Genomic DNA, 17,157 nt, shown 5'->3' with positions numbered 1-17,157 from the left:
AATAACCTCCTTTGCCCACTAATGCACTGAAGTTGTTGCTGGGTATCTCTGTAGGAAATAGTTTAATCTGCTCAGAAGCTTAAAGTTAATCTTTCCAAAAGAACGCATACTCATTCATCAGGAATTAGGTATTACGCCTTTGCAAAGATAACATGTTTTTTAAAGACAAAGTGCAGTATATTTAAAAACAATAGGTCTATTTTTCATTTGATGCTTGGGAAACATATGTGGGTAACTCTATTTATGGGAGTTACCCTTGCAAAGCCCTTGTGAACACATCGTAAACTGTTGAGGTCTGATAACCTATTTTTCTTCTCTTCCTATGCAGCTCCATATTATTGTTTTTCTAGCTTTAGAGCATGATTTTTAATGGGAAAGTGGGATAACTTATGCTACACTGTATTGTGTGCAAATGGTACTCATCTACAGTGACAGGCTTCCCACAAAGACCTAAGATAAAAAGAATGTGAGCATTGGATTATTTGCTTGGGCTGACAGTGCAATATGAAACTGGAACATTCAGCACTAAAAGCATGAGCCTCTGTTACTTGAAGTAAAAGTACTAAATCTCCTGTCGGGGAGCTGTAGCAGATTCCGTGGATCAGCCATTAGAGGGGCATGTGCAACGCACACTGAACAGTGGGCTACAGTCAGAGCTCATCATGTCTAGACATCATGAGAACCCACAGTTTAAAAAAAAAAAGACACCTTTCAAAGTTGCAATCAACCTCCCAAAGGCTCACACGTTACAAAGACATTGTTTTCCCTCAGCCATATATAATGCCTTTTAATCTCACATGCATGTAGGAAGAAGAGTACCGATCCCATTGTGTTTAACTATAAACTAATTCATGTAATTAAAAAACACAGAGTGCTAGTTCATACGGCCTGAGACACAGGCCCACATTAAGAAAACATCCTTGGTTACCAAGGAAGAGTCAGAGGGAGGGACAATTACTTTACCTTATGGCTGCCTCTACTTCACTTCCAGGAACAGTTGTCACATTTCTGGCAGAGTCTGTGACCACAAACCAAAATGACACCCTCTCTGTCATATTGCAAAGCAGCACATTGGAAATTCTGTGAACATTTAAAACAAAATGAAGTCATTGTAAAATAAGTAAGTACGTACTGAAGTGATGCATGTTATCACTGTATTTCGCAGTGTTTTAGTCTAAGGAGAAAAATCTTTTAGAAAAGGAAATTATTAGCTTCTGTTAATCTAATAAGAAAGAATGAGAAAGAAATACTGGTCATATTTTCTATTCTCCAATACAGTAACAAAACAATAACAAAATAACTGTATGTATAGAGGCTTTATTTTATTTTTAAAAACATTTTATAGCCCTATTATCACCGTCATCTCACCACTAGGAAATGTGTTTTCAACCATATATATATGTAGGGCCAGCTTAGCGGGGCAGGGGCCATATTTTTGTTCTGTGTTTGTACAGCACACATCACAAAGGGGTCCTGGTCCAAGACTGGGACTCCTAGGGGCTAAGGTAATAATAATAATAATAATTAATAATAGTGTACAGCTAGGACTATGACATCAGGAGCAGATTCCCTAAAGTTGCCATAAGGAGGTGCACATTGCACTTCCCTGCCCCAGTATGGTCCCTTGTATCTCAGGGAGGATTGTGGAAAGAAGAGATTTTATTTCCACTTGGAACTCCATAGGCGCTCCTGGTGCAGGAGATGCCTTCGGGAGTGCTGAAGCAGTGCACCTCCCAGCTGCCCTGGCCATACCCACTTTCCAACCAGTGTCAGTCATCTTTCTGGGGCTGTGTTCGTTCCCTGTGCCTCCACTGGAAGAAGGGAGGCTGTGGACTCTTTGTCTGACTGCAGCCCCCTCTACAGACTTTTGATCTTGAACCTCTCTGAGAGGATTTATACCAGAAAAAGCCAGCCTAGCCCTGCAAATGAATCTAGCTCCCTGGTCACTTGCTGTAGTGGGAGTTGAGGGGATTGTGGAGGCAATGGGCTAAGTTTACTAGGGACTGTTAAACCTCAAATCATTCTAGCACTGACCCATAGCGTTTAGGTAATGTCCACCTACATTTAACTTTCTAGAGACAGAAACATTCAAGTGAATGTGAAGCAATTATTGGAAGCTTTGTATGCAATCAGATTTTCATGAGTTGCTACATAAAATTGAGTCTGAACATGTCTTTAAAATTTAGCTTTTTGATATTCGTATACTTATCAGTAATTCATAATGAAAATACCATTAGAAATACATGAAGGATTAAAATCCGACAGGAATTTAAAGTATATCTGATAGTAGCCGACTTTGTATTCCGAAAATAAAATTCTGGCCCCAGACTGCTGAGACTCCAGTATCTGAACAGATTTTAGGTGACATTTGTGTAAGCAGCTGTTCTGAGCAAGTGGCACTTGCAGATCAAACTCAAGAGTAAGGGCCCAGATTTACTTGCACTGAATTTCCTGGGCTGGTTAACACTGGCAGTAATACAGCATAGCACTGGCAAGTCTCCACACACAAGTGCCCTGGCAGTTCCCCACTGGGAGGATGGCACTACCAGCCCTCATGTGGAGTGAATCCCTATGGCCATGTATGCAGTAATTATATTGCCCAGTATTTATTATTATTTTGCCATTGGTTCCGCCTCATTTTTATGGCTTAGCCCATCCTTCTTAAAAAACAAGTTTTAACATTTCTTCCCCTCTGGTTTTCTAGTGGGATATATTTCCTTCTGCAAACAGCTACCCACAACAGAGTGCTGTAAATGTTCATAGTGACATCTGCTGGCTGATCAGAAACATAATTAAATGATTTCCATCTCTATTTATTTCATTAACAGGCAAATGCAATTATTAATATTTTTAATAGTCAAGTAGCAAGACTCATGAAAACAGGTAAATTTTACTTCCTTTGAGCTCCCTGTTATGTATAAAATCCTTGCATGATTATAATCATCCAGAACTTGGCTCCACAGCCACTCTTCATCAACAGAATCTGAGAGTAGCAAATCCTTCTAGGCTTTGAAAAGAATGAAGCTGTTGTTCATGGGAGTTTCAAGTGAGTAAATACCAAGATGGACTACAGTGCAACACATACCAGTTCACATATCTTTTCACAGCATGGTTATCATACCCTTATATATACCATTTCCCATTCCCACATGTGATAATTCATACTGTGCTGTAACATTATATGTAGCTAACAGTCGGAATCTGTTCGGACTGAAAAACTTGCCTTAATTATGTAAATTACCATGATGTAAATTTGTAAACATATGTTATGATGTGAATATTTTTTTATTAATTGCAATGTTTTATTAAGGTAAAGTTACAATAAAACTGCCTTCTGCGTTAGAAATAGTTAGCAAGTGTCAATATTTTGCCACAGAGATGATAGATGAATCTTAATGTTAGAATGACATACTGGACCAGATCTTAGGACCCACAGTATGTGCACTGGCAAATCTCACCAGTTTTTTTTTTTTAAATATACGACAATAAATTATTATTATGTGTATTCTTGTAGCACCTAAGAGCCTTAGTCACGGACCAAGACCCCATTGTGCTAGGCACTGCACAGACACAGAACAAAAGACATGCCCTGCCCTAAAAACTTACAATCTAAGTCATAGTTTCCTCCAGATCAGTGAGCAGACAGGACAAAAACTTGTAAGTTTCTTAGTCAGGGGGCGAAGTAACTTCTCTTCTGGGGAGTTACCGGATTGTCAAGGAATACAAGAAAGGGGCAGGGAGCCAAAAGGCAGTGCAGAGGCACAGAGCTTCTGTGCAGACCCTGTCCTCTACTGGATCATAGGAGAACCAAAGAATTTGGGTTCTTCTGAATCCTTGCTCTGACATTTTCAAGGCAGCAGACCCTTCTCACCCCCCCCCCCCCCCGTAGAACCTTCTGGACACTATGAGGATTTTTCTGTGAAGAGTAACCAGCAGGGCCAAAATACTCATCTTGACATAATCAGTTCAAATCTGAGAACACACAAACACTTGTAATTCCATTTCCAAATAGTCAAAATATTTTAAATACGGATGTGATCCTTGTGTGGAAGATAGAGAACAAAGTTTGGTTTTGTGTGGCCGGTCAATGAAAGATACTGCAGATATTTAAATATGGGTGTGATAAAAGATACAGCAACAACTGATTCTGCTATCTGATTGAAAGTCAATGTTCTCACATTCTTTATGTACTAAAGATTAACTTGTCTCCAACACAAAAGAGATGAACATTATTTCAAACAAGTCACAGATTAGGGAAACCAAGGTTACCAACACAAATTACAGAGGATCAATTTTTAACACTGCGCGATCAAAGGTTGGTTTATGTAGTTCACTAATGTCTATATTTCAAAGTGAACTACAAGGCCCTATTAAGAAGGAAATCAAGGATTTGTGCCTCTGTTGGAAAAGTTAAACTTTTCAATAAACATTCTATTATTATAGAGTACTCAAATGGGTAGCGTGATTTTTCTGTCTCACACAACTTTGTCAATTTAATATATCTTTAAAGTGTTAAGCATAAATCAGTGGCTTAATTTTAAAATTCTAGTTTAATAAATTTTAGATTGAAATTTGAATTTAATGAGAACCTGCTCTGACACCCTGACATAAAGTAAAGTCTAAACAGGGCTTAATAGTAACACAGGGGCAGAAATGGGCACCTACTGCTGGCCTATTGCCATTTCCTATGCCAAAAGTTGGTCACTGTAGTGAAGAAAATCCTTTTATCCCTCCTCCAAGAGTCTAGCAAGGGGTCACTTTGAATCCTAGCAGGTAGGGTGTTCTGACTATGCTGATCCAACCACTATTCATCTCTCATGTCCTTGAAGAGTAAGAATCAGGTCTGAGAGTTAATGAAGCCCTGAAACTGCTGTAGGAGCTATGTAGCATCTCTCATGCTGCTCAGTGACCTTGTAGCAATGATTCTTTTCCCTCCCAGATCATCCCCCTCTGTGCACAGCCAATATACTTGCAAGGGGAACAAGGATTTGGACCTTCATGCAAAAACGTAATCCTTCAATCATTCTCTGTTCCTGTGATTTCATAAATCTTTGATCAATTGTGTACAATGTCTCATATTTGTTTAAATCTAGACCATAACATGCCTCAATGGTAATCAGCTAGTTTTTCTTTTGATGATACTGAGTGACTCATGGTGAATCTTCTACAACCTCTAATGAAAATTCATTGACATTTTGCCAGTAAAATCACTGAAACTGTAAAATCGAATTTAAAACAGGTTATCTAATCATATAATTTACTGCTATATTAAAAGAACCCTACCCGATAAAGAAAGTGGAAACATTCTGTAACTTCAACACAACATTTTAATTGGTCTAATATGACACATTACAGTACATTGATTCTCCTTTAACAATGTAGCACCAAAGAATTATTCCTTTTCCAATGACACACAAAACCTCACCTCCAAGCAAGCAGCAACACTTGCACACAATGTCACACACCGGGGGGTCGGCAGTATGACCTAGTGATCGGAACAAGAGCCTAGCCTAGTGGTTGGAGCAGAGCCAAGGGACAGAGTTGGAGGTATGGTCAGGAGACAGGTCAATGGCCAGAGCCAAAACAGAAGCAAAAGGTAGAACTGGGGAGGTGGTCAGGAGATAAGACAGTGGTCGGGGCCAGTTCTGAGGAATGGAGGGACAAGGACTGGAGCAGAGCAGACAAGGTTTGGAGCAAGGGCTGGTGCAGGAAGCAGGTGTGGCACAGCTGCGGGCGTGGAACACATTGTGCAGCCCCTGTGCTGTTGTTGCTACAAGGCTTAAATGGTGATCTGGTGGCCCTTTTGTCCAAAAAGGGAGCACAGTCACTTAGTGAGGGTTTTACTGGGCCCTGCCAAGCTCATTGGATTGCTAGGAGGCCACACCTGGAGCCAGCTGAGGTCCTGACACGAAAGTATAGATTATAATACTTTCTATGGGCCTTGATTCTTTTTTTTCACCTACACTGGTATAAATGAGCAATAACTTAATTGAAGTGAATATAGAATTTAATAGAGAATGACAACTGTTCTACCAAGTATATAAATTAATCAATAGGACTCCATAGCAGAAATTCAATTCTGTATTAAAACTGATAGGTAGATTTAAAAATGTCTATGGAAAAGATTTTTTTCCACAAGGGGATGTCAAACTGGCCTAAGTGAAAGGAGAAACTATCACAGTATTTCCCTACAGACAAGCTAGAAGGGCATATTGAGTGGGGTCCCGCAGGGATCAGTTCTGGGTCCAGTTCTGTTCAATATCTTCATCAATGAGTTAGATAATGGCATAGAGAGTACACTTATAATGTTTGCGGATGATACCAAGCTGGTAGGCGTTGCAAGTGCTTTGGAGGATAGGATTAAATTTCACAATGATCTGAACAAACTGGAGAAATGGTCTGAAGTAAATAGGATGAAATCCAATAAGGACAATGCAAAGTACTCCACTTAGGAAGGAACAATCAGTTGCACATATACAAAATGGGAAACAGCTGCCTAGGAAGGAGTACTGTGGAAAGAGATCTGAGGGTCATATTGGATCACAAGCTAAATATGAGTCAACAGTGTAACACTGTTGCAAAAAAAGAAAACATCATTCTGAGATGTATTAGCAGGAATGTTGTATGCAAAATATAAGAAGTAATTCTTCCACTCTGCTATGCGCTGATTAGGCCTCAACGGGAGTACTGTGCCCAGTTCTGGGTGCCATATTTCAGGAAAGATTTGGACAAATTGGAGAAAGTCCAGAGAAGAGCAACAAAAATGATTACAAGTCTAGTAAATGTGACCTATGAGGGAAGATTGAAAAAATTGGGTTTGCTTAGTCTGGAAGAAGCCTGAGGGGAGACATGGTAACAGTTTTCAAGTACATAAAAGGTTGTTACAAGGAGGAGGGAGAAAAATAGTTCTTCTTAACCTTTGAGGGTAGGACAAGAAGCAATGGGCTTAAACTGAAGCAAGGGCAGTTTAGGTTGGACATCAGGAAAAACTTCCTAACTGTCAGGGTGGTTAAGCACTCGAATAAATTGCCTAGGGAGGTTCTGGAATCTCCGTCATTGGAGATTTTTAAGAGCAGGTTAAACAAACACCTGGAAGGATGGTCTAGACTCTAGATAATACTTAGTGCTGCCTTGAGTACAGAGGACTGGACTAGAAGACCTATCGATGTCCCTTCCAGTCCTACACATCTATGATTCTATTTGAGCAGTAGGTTCTGTAAATTCCCAAGCCAGATAACCTAGTTAATGTTAAAACTTAAGCCCATTTGGTATCAGCATCATAATTTTTCTGCTTCCAAGTCAACTTACTATTATTTTTATTGATATTAGCATGGCATGCAACTAGCAGTGATGTCAGCAGGGGGTGGAGCTTAACTGCCTCTCCCTTGTTTTTTCCCCAGGTGGATGAAATTGCCACAAATTTGAAGAAAAAAATTATGAAAACAGGGTTTGTATCAAAAATAAGTAAGAAGTGAATCTTCATGGACCATAAGTCTCATAAGCTGGAAAAGCGAACAATCTTGAAAAAGCTTTACAGGTCACTTTTAATGATTTGTTTACTTCAACCCATTTACTCTGAGTAGCATTCATGTTGTTTGCAATGATGTAAAATAACAGAAGCATGCTGTCACCTGACTTGTTCCTGTGGAACCTGAGGAAAGCAATGGTGGTACATACCAGATATGGCTCTCTAGCTTAAAGGACAGCTTCTTACAAATCAGAATGAAATTGTAATGAACCAACATCTCAATTATGGATGGGGTTGTTCTATTTAAAATCCAGTACTGTAGTTGCAATCAAATATCATATGACTCAGATTAGCTAATCTCTTTGCAAATATAGAAAACGCTTCATCAGACTCGGTGCCAGCCAGGGCCAGCTTTTCTTAAAAGTAAATCTAAAGCCTGGTCTCAGTAATGTAGTAGAACTGCAGACATTTCTGTTTATATTCATAAACAAAAAAAATATAGGATACCAAAATATCTTTATATTGTTTTCATCTCTAAGGAGGAGGTGAGCATATTAAAGACATAGGAACTGTCATACTGACACTGACCAAAGACCTATCTCGTCTAATAGCCTGTCTTATGACAGTAGCCAATACCAGAAATTTGAGAGGAAGTTATAATACTCAATAACATGGGGGAAGATTTTCTCCTGACTCCAGCTGGTAATCAGCTTATGCCCTGAAGTGTGAAATCTGAAGCTTTTTCCTGATAGAGTGTAAGGTAATTAGGCAGTTGTACTCTTAGGGACAGATAACCCTCCAAATTCTGATAAGTGTGTCATTGTATATCACTCTTGTCTTCTTTTCTCACAAGCATCTCTGTGTCTTCTTGCACGCTGGCCTTTCTGCCATCTTGTCTATGAGATGCAAAGGGGAGCATAGGTAACCAACGACAAAAAAGGGAACTGAGCCTCTATCATCATGCCTATCTGAGAAATAACACTGCATTTCTCATTGCTGCCAACCTTGTCCTTTCTTTCCCCTTCCTCCAACTCTTGGCTGTTCAGAACCTTCACTTATGGTGTCATGTTACATGTAAGGCCAAATTCTCTGCTCGTTTAATAGGTGCAGCTCCACTGAAGCCAACTAACTAATTTACGGCAACAGAGAATTTGGCCCATAGATTGTACACTGCTTGGGGCAGAGATCATAAGCCACCTAGCACATATTAGGATGGCAAAATAATAATAATAATAATGGCATTGCAGTATGCTGGTTCTACATAGTGTTTATTTCTATAACTTCTCTATGTCAAAATAGGTTCCATCATAAGCAATATTGTAAACATGTATATTGGAGGACTGAGTATGCACTTACTGAGTTGTTTCTTTGTTGGAATATCTTCTCATTGCAAAAGCCACCATTGCCTTGAACAGATATTCTTCACTTGCATCCCAGGCATACTGTAAAGAAAGATAGAAAATTAACAGTTCTAGCACTAGTACTGGCAGGGAGGGGGGTTGCATGGAGCACTGACCCTGAAACAGTCTATCATTAAAAAAGAAATAAACCTTCCTGATAATGCTATGAAAATAACTTCTTGAATACTGTTTGTTGTGCATAAAGGATTTTTATAGGGCTTGTCAGAAAGTACAATACACAGAACTTTATAACTTTTCAAAAATCTGAATGGACTGAATGCTTACAAAAGTTGCCAGGCTGATAGCACTAGAGATCTAATTTTACTCTTTATCAAAGACTAGCAATACCAGTAGAAGCTTCCCCCAGCTCCACCAAGGTGCCTGGAACCTATCCTGGTCAGATCACCTCTATGAACAAAAGTGAAGTCTACATTCCATGCCCATTCTGTCCTTGGCCTGAGCAGGCAGAGAGAGTAGACTTCACTGTCATTCCTAGAGGTGGTCTGAACAGTACAGGGCACAGGCACCTTGGTTAAGTTTGGGGAAGAAGTGCTAGTTGTGATGCTGGTTTCTGAGATATGGACATCTGCACATCATGAAAACAACTCATTTCACACAGGCTATTGAACAGTAATCAGACTGTAGCAACTTTCAGTGAAAACAGACCAAGGTTAGATAGTGACATAGAAATGAAGGACCATTGTCTATACCTCTTTTACAATGAATACATTACTATCTGTACATACAGTTTTCCAAATATCAGGATAGGTATATAAATATGCTCTCACAGGTAGGTATAATTCTAAATTAAGTTGAATGGAGTTGCACCTGCTTACGTAAGGGCTGAGTTTAACCCATTGTCTTGACACCTGACAGAAAACTGCACTTAACATCATTAGTGTTTTAAAAACTGAAAGCTTCTAAAAACATTCTCTGAGTGCATATTAAGCAATAATTGTAACAACGTTAATTGAAACTACAGAACGAAAAGGCTTAAAGTGCAGTTAAACTTTGCAAAATGACTTTGTAAAAAAAATTGTGTGGGTCCATGTTTATTATTCCTAAATAACTTCATATTGTATTTGTTCAGTTTGCTAGTACAACGATTTTTTCCTCTAACTGCCCACTTCTGCATATCTAGTCTAAGATCTGAAAGTCAAGCTGTGTTATTTTTATTCACAAATTATCAACAGGTTATAAAGATTCTGCAACTGGAACGTAGGGCCAGATTCTCAGCTCGTGTAAAGTGGCATACCTCCACTGACTTCCATGGAACTATGCCCAACTTACACCGGCTGTGAATCTGAGCCTTCTTTATTAATTATTGATTGTGTGTCAGACAGAAAAGAATTCAGCTAACCCTTCCATGGATGTATTGGCTGAACAGTGGTAAAGGGTAAAAAGTAGTAAAAATTAACTCTGAGTAAGAAGATGTCATTTTACATAGTCAATTTGCTGATCATACCTGCACTTGGAAAGCAGGGCTGCCCAGAGTATTCAGGGGGCCCGGGGCAAAGCAATTTTCAGGGGCCCCTTCCATAAAAAAAATTGCAATACTATAGAATACTATATTCTCCTGGGCCCCCCTATGGGGCCCAGGGCAAATTGCCCCACTTGCCACCCCCCCCCCCCCCTCGGGCGGCCCTGTTGGAAAGGATTGCAGAATTAAAGTTAAAGCAAATAAAATGTTAGGACAGATTAGGATATTCAGCTAAAGGAAAACATATTTTAACCCAGGGGTTGGCAACCTTTCAGAAGTGGTGTGCCGAGTCTTCATTTATTCACTCTGATTTAAGGTTTCGCGTGCCAGTTATAATTTTAACGTTTTTAGAAGGGCTCTTCCTATAAATCTATAATATATAACTAAACTATTGTTGTATATAAAGTAAATAAGGTTTTTAAAATGCTTAAGAAGTTTCATTTAAAATTAAATTAAAATGCAGAGCCCCCTGGACCGGTGGCCAGGACCCGGGCAATGTGAGTGCCACTGAAAATCAGCTCGTGTGCTGCCTTCGGCACACATGCCATAGGTTGCCTACCCCTGTTTTAACCACTGGGCATGTTATTTTACATTTCAATATCGCCACAAAGTAACCACAAGTACATTTCTAGACACTGGGTGAAATCCTAACCCCATTACTGGCATACCTCTCAGCGTTTCCAGTGGTGTTGGACAGGTCTTGCCCCAAGAGGGGGTGTCAGGCGCTGCCCTGCAGAGTGGGAGGCCCTGGCTGGAGGGAGTTGAGTGCTGCCCCCGGTGGGGGGGGGAGGCTTGGGGAGTTGCAGAACAAGCCTACTCTGGACTCACTCCACAGCAGCGGCTCCTGTCCCACAGGTCTGGACCTGGCTCCCTGCACTCTAGTGGGGTAGTAGCCATGCCAAATTTGAGCGGCACTGTGATGGGTGCCATGCTGCCCCTCACCAGGGAGACAGGCAGGCTGAACCTGAACAGCAGTGTGACCCCGTGTGCCAGGACTCAGGTCGCAATGCTTGGAGTGAGGAGCTGGGCCCAGGCAGCCCCTTGGGACAGGAGCCACTGTATCCATGACAGGAGGTTTCGGGGTCAAAGTGGAACAATCCCAGGAAACCTAGGACTGTTGGGAGGTATGTAGTGGGAGGTTTGCTATTTACTTCAATGGGGCCAGGATTTCACAAAGGTTTTCCATATGCAGACAGAGAAATATACTAGCATGACACAACACTTATATATATTTTCATTCACAACTCCGTACAGGATAACAGATCTTCGTAGGAGTAATAGCAGACCAATGTGGTGAACGTAACATCCCTGAAAAGCAGCTTTCAGAATCTGCTCTGGAAATACTGCTTTGCCTTCAGTGTATAATCGGTCAGTAGCTTCCATTACTTGGCGGAGGGATAGCTCAGCAGTTTGAGCATTAGCATACTAAACCCACGGTTGTGAGTTCAATCCTTGAGGGGTCCATTTAGGGATCTGGGGCAAAAATCTATCTGGGGATTGGTCTTGCTTTAAGCAGAGGGTTGGACTAAGATGACCTCCTGAGGTCCCTTCTAACCCTGACATTCTAATAATGCTTCTCATTGGATGTTTTAGTGGTTGAGGCCAGAACACTGACAAACTTGCCCAGACTGGTCACTGAAAAGGTGTTTTGGGACCTATGGGCATTCGTGGCATTTTCTAAAAGGGATATAAGCAGCAACTGAGGGCCAGCAATACGTAGTTGAGAGTGGTAAACAAAGAGGCAGGGTCGGAACATGGTTAAGGGCATGTCTGCTAGTATTTTCAAAAGGCCTCACTGGGATTCCATAAACTTACACAAGTCCTGCTGATCTAGACATGCCTTGGGAATGACAATCTTAACACTCACCACACACATCCCTTGGAGTAGGCTGATGCAGCGCACTTGAGACTTTCACACTGACTATAGCCTGGTTACAAAAAGCATCAAATACACTGCAGATTATTACTGCATATGTCTGATTTTGTAAGCAAGTAATTTTTAAGTGAAGTGAAACGTGAGTATGCAAGACAAATCAGACTCCTGAAAGGGGTACAGTAGTCTGGAAAGGTTGAGAGCCGCTGGTCTAGGAAACAAGAATGGTGTTAACATACTGTGGTGATACGTGCCAATATGGGAACATAGAACGACAAAATGGTAGTCTGAACGAAGGACTCTCTCCCAAGGCCTAAACTTTTTTCCTACAGAACTGATGAAGATGTGAGACAGCAACAACAAAAAGACTGAGACTTAAAAATAAAAGATATAGTATAAAAGAACACTGAATGTAGATGAGGACCATACACCTATTTTTCATCATTTTAAGGACATCCGTATTCAAACAACATAGCCCTGTTTACAGTGCTAAAAGAAAAGATCTTCCTCTCATTTGTTCATGGAATTACTGATTGACTCACCACACACTATTGCATTTTTTCAGGACAGCTCCAAGAGGAAAAAATCCCTGTTATATTCATCATTATACCTATTTGCCCAGCTCTCAAGACATTCACATGAGATGCCTTGAAAATAGATGACTATGTAAGCTCTATTGCATGCTAATATAGGTAATAGACGCAGTGGAGCATTACCAAATACATTTTTTTTTAAATTGCTGAGTACAAATTTGGTTTGTTTACATATTATTTATGCACATATTGCACTGCTTTGTACAAGAGATATTCTGAACACTTCACTTGCAATTCAGAAAGCAATAGCACACTATCAGTGAAACAGAACTGCAATATTTAAAACTACAGGTTCTGTGCTGATCAGAGAGCTATTACACATACCATCTTCTATATTCTGTAAAGTAGCAGAGTTATACCGACAGATCTAGCATTCAGAAGGCAGTGTGGTGCTTTAGCAGTCTGACTCTAAGGGTCAAACTGAGCCTAGACATAAGAAAGCACAACAATCATTGACTTTAACACATATTATATTTATTTACACCATGGCCAATATGGTCCTATTAATTTAACAATATCACTCTAAATATCTATGTGACTGACAGTCATCAAAAGGATTCGAGTACTGCCAGAGTTCTCAGATTATTTCATCATGTTAAAACCATTTTAATAGATTATCTTGCAGACCACCTCCCCTTCACTGTGTGATCACATGGATCACATGCCCTCCATTGGTGCTGAAATAACATCTGTGTGAGAGTTACAGCAATTGCTTACATGGAAAAGAAATATCAGTAAAGCATTTATTGTATTTTCAGCTCCCCTTTAGTGTGATTTAGTAGCAAGAAATACAGAGGATATACAGTACCATGTGATCAGAGGCTCTTGGGATCACCAATGGTCTAGACCAGTGGTTTTCAACCAGAGGTACAGGTACCCCTGGGGGTACACAGACGTTTTCCAAGGGGGTACAGCAACTCATCTAGATATTTGCCTAGTTTTACAACAGGCTACATAAAAAGAACTACTGAAGTCAGTACAAACTAAAATTTCATATGAGTTGTTTATACTGTTCTATATACTATACACTGAAATGTAAGTACAATATTTATATTCCAATTGATTTATTTTTAATTATATGGCAAAAATGAGAAAGTAATCAATTTTTCAGTAATAGTGTGCTGTGACACTTGTATTTTTATGTCTGATTTTGTAAGCAAGTAGTTTTTAAGTGAGGTGAAACTTGGGGTATGCAAGACAAATCAGACTCCTGAAAGGTAGTAGTCTGGAAAGGTTGAGAGCCACTGGTCCAGACAACACAGTTTAGGAAACTCAGTAGTAATCTATAATGATCTGAACTAAAGAAAGTAAAAGTATTAATATTATCATATGTATATTATAGTAGCACCAACAGGCCAGCCAGGTCCAGGCTCCACTGTGTGAGGTGCTGTATAAAAATAGTAAACGATGTTCCCTGCACCAAAGAATTAAGTCTCATTCTTGAACATGATAAAGAATGGTGTCTGTCTTTGCTACCATTACAAAATAGGTGAAAATAATTGATTACATTATTCTCTATTATTTGTTAGCTCTACTGACCTATATGCTAACCCCCTGGATGTATAGATCTTTATGGGTGATCCTGCAATCCAAGATTTAAAATGCCAGTACTGCTGATAGTCTTGTATCACTGTATATTGCATATTCATCTGAAAATGAATAAAAGAGATTTAAGTAGCAGAGCATCTAATCAGTGATGCAATAGGAGACTAAATATTTTCCATCTGAAACTTATGTGATTGTATTCTCTCTCCTCCATGTTAAAACTGGAAAGATAGCATTGTGCTCCAAATTATTAAGACTGAATTAATTTTAGAGTACATTGATATCTATCTGAATTTAATTTATTTGCAGACGATATTAGAAGTGCTGTAAAAAGGTAATCATTCATTGTGCACCTAGAGAAGCGATTATTGACCATCTGTTGATACTTTTGTGTGTCAACAAACTATTCTCAGCAGGTTGTTGATGTAAAAATTATCCTAAATTAGATTGTTGCAGGTCTTAGCTTTATTCAAACCTCTCATACTGTGTGAAATAAACTAGAGTTTATTCTGCGTAAAACAACTAGAGGAATACTTTATTATAACAAAAGCCAGAATAAGGGGTACCTTTTTGGGCTACTGCTTCAGGTCTTAGGTGCTTTGTGATGCAGAACTCAGTAAAATAGTAAAGAGTAGAGTAACTGAAAAAAATATTTATTTGACTATAGTCAGAGAGATGATGTTATTGTTAAAGGGACAAAACGTGAACTGTCACTTTCATTCTTTGCTCAGAATGGAAACAGTTGTAATCAAGGTGAGTATCAGGTACAATTTCATCATATTTTCTACTGCAGGATTATGTTATTTTAAATATATTTTTAAAACAATCCAACTTAATCTGTTTTTATTAAAGTTTCTTAGCCAAAGAAAGCTGATTTAAATATTGATTTTCAAAGACAAATACTTTAACACATATCCTGAGGATCTATTCCCTATTTGTTCCGGCTGTTGCACTTTCTATCACAATCAAGTCCCTGCTCACACAGATTTAAATTATTTGACATTTCAGTTTTATTTGGGAATAGCTTCCTGTGTCATAAAAAGAGCTTGAGTATCTGCAACAAATACCTTTTACAACATATTACTGTGGCAGTTTATTTCCCAGGCTTCTAGCATAACTGGGTTCTTGTCTTCTAATAAAGAAAAAGATCAAGACATTTCATATCTAATTCAATGTTGAACCCTGTAACATACAGGAGATATATTGTAAGTATTCAAAACTGGGAATGAATTGATGGATTCTGTCCATTGATCTGAAAGTCTGAAATAAAATCAAAACTAAGGAAGATCTAAGACTTTTCCTTCTTATCTGCCACCACTTGCTTGCCTTTACATTTTAGCATTCTCAAGCAGAGCAGCTTTAGCCAAAGTAGGAGAGACAGAATTTGTATTTACATTGCACTTTTCATATTGAAGGTACAACATCTCTAAGTGCTTTCCAAAATAATGTACATGGAACATTCTCGTTCTGAAGAGGTATGCTTTATACTTACTGTTTTAAAGGACACTTGTTTTAGACTAATGCTATCCTAACCTCAAGAAACTAATACCTGAATTATGACTTGATGGGCAGTTTATTACAGAGAGGACGTCAGTGCAAATTGTCCCCTCAGAGATTTTACCGTTTATATTAGCTCTACTTAGTCAGTTATTCAGTCAGAAAGAATACATGAAGATACTTTACTTACTGCATTATCTCCCAAAGCTGTTTTGATACTAAGCCGTACTTTGAAAGCATTCTGTGCATCTGACACAAAGAAAAAGAAAGCAATAAACATAAAAATAATCTTGGAAAATTGGTTTTTAAATTATTTACTTTTCCAACTGTATTACAGAGCATAGTCTTAAAAGCTTCTAAATGTATCTTAACTTATTACATGATTAGGAGACCTCGACATTGTTAGTGTGAACAAGCCCAGACACCGTGGATTCTCAATGTGGTTTTAACCATGATCTCTTCAGAATAGAATAAGATTGGCTTTAGCAACCTATTCACAAACTCACAAAAGAGGTGAAGGTTCAGAGTATACACCCTCAAACTCTATAAGAAGTGTTACAAAAATAAGTCTAAGCAGCCAGCTTTGAAAGTTCCACCAAGTTGAGACATTTAACTGATAAAGGATGAGGCTCAATTGCAAAACTTACCTGGTCTGCAGAGCTCAGAATGAACAATGGTAACCAAGGAGAACGCAAGCAGCAAAACCCCTAACATCCTTTCAGAGTGGAAAACTTGTGGCAAAAAGAAAAAAGTCACCACAGTAAAGCAGTCTTAAACTTTCTGTGACCCAGGATTAAAGCATCAGCAGAAAAAATGAGCAACTAAGTAAAAGGTTTAATAATTAACCCCATTATTTTAGCTAAAACTGTAATTGGAAAGAACCATTTTCTATTTGCTTTTTTCTCTTTAGCAAAGAAAGAGATAAGACACATTTAATTTTCTTCCTCCAAGCTATTTCCTAAAACAATCAGAAAACTTCATATGCTAGCCATAGCTATACTTTCTGGTCTTTTTGGTCATGATCTCCAACATATACCAAAAATGTCTGAGATCATAAGGTACTTAATTCAAAGCCAACCTGCAGGTCTACTAGCTGTGTGATGTGCTATCACTCATAGGATGTGAAGTTGCATTGTGCTGCCATTGTGCAATGTTGACAAGTTCTGAAGGAAACTGCAACCAAGTTTAGCTAGAAGGTTCGATTTGCCTGACAAATGGCCTTAAGATAAACATAAGAACATAAGAACGGCCATACTGGATCAGACCAATGGGCCATCTAGCCCAATATCCTGTCTTCTGAC

General features: G+C 39.1%; 1 protein-coding gene across 1 annotated transcript in view; it reads right to left on the bottom strand.

The window, feature by feature from the left end:
• Positions 1–16,612, bottom strand: part of CLTRN (collectrin, amino acid transport regulator) — a 28,632-nt gene extending 12,020 nt beyond the window's left edge. The window contains exons 1-4 of the mRNA XM_054007153.1: positions 16,504–16,612; positions 16,047–16,105; positions 8,825–8,910; positions 964–1,080 (exon numbers count right to left, since the gene is read on the bottom strand). Coding sequence (XP_053863128.1) covers positions 964–1,080; positions 8,825–8,910; positions 16,047–16,105; positions 16,504–16,570 — 329 coding nt within the window. The 5' untranslated portion in view covers positions 16,571–16,612. The remainder of the gene's footprint in view (positions 1–963; positions 1,081–8,824; positions 8,911–16,046; positions 16,106–16,503) is intronic.
• Positions 16,613–17,157: the final 545 nt, after the last annotated feature.

The sequence above is a fragment of the Malaclemys terrapin genome, chromosome 1 (genome assembly GCF_027887155.1).
Source record: "Malaclemys terrapin pileata isolate rMalTer1 chromosome 1, rMalTer1.hap1, whole genome shotgun sequence".
Taxonomy (NCBI): domain Eukaryota; kingdom Metazoa; phylum Chordata; order Testudines; family Emydidae; genus Malaclemys; species Malaclemys terrapin.
Note: the sequence above shows the minus strand (reverse complement) of the source record. Positions and strands in the feature narration are given on the sequence as shown.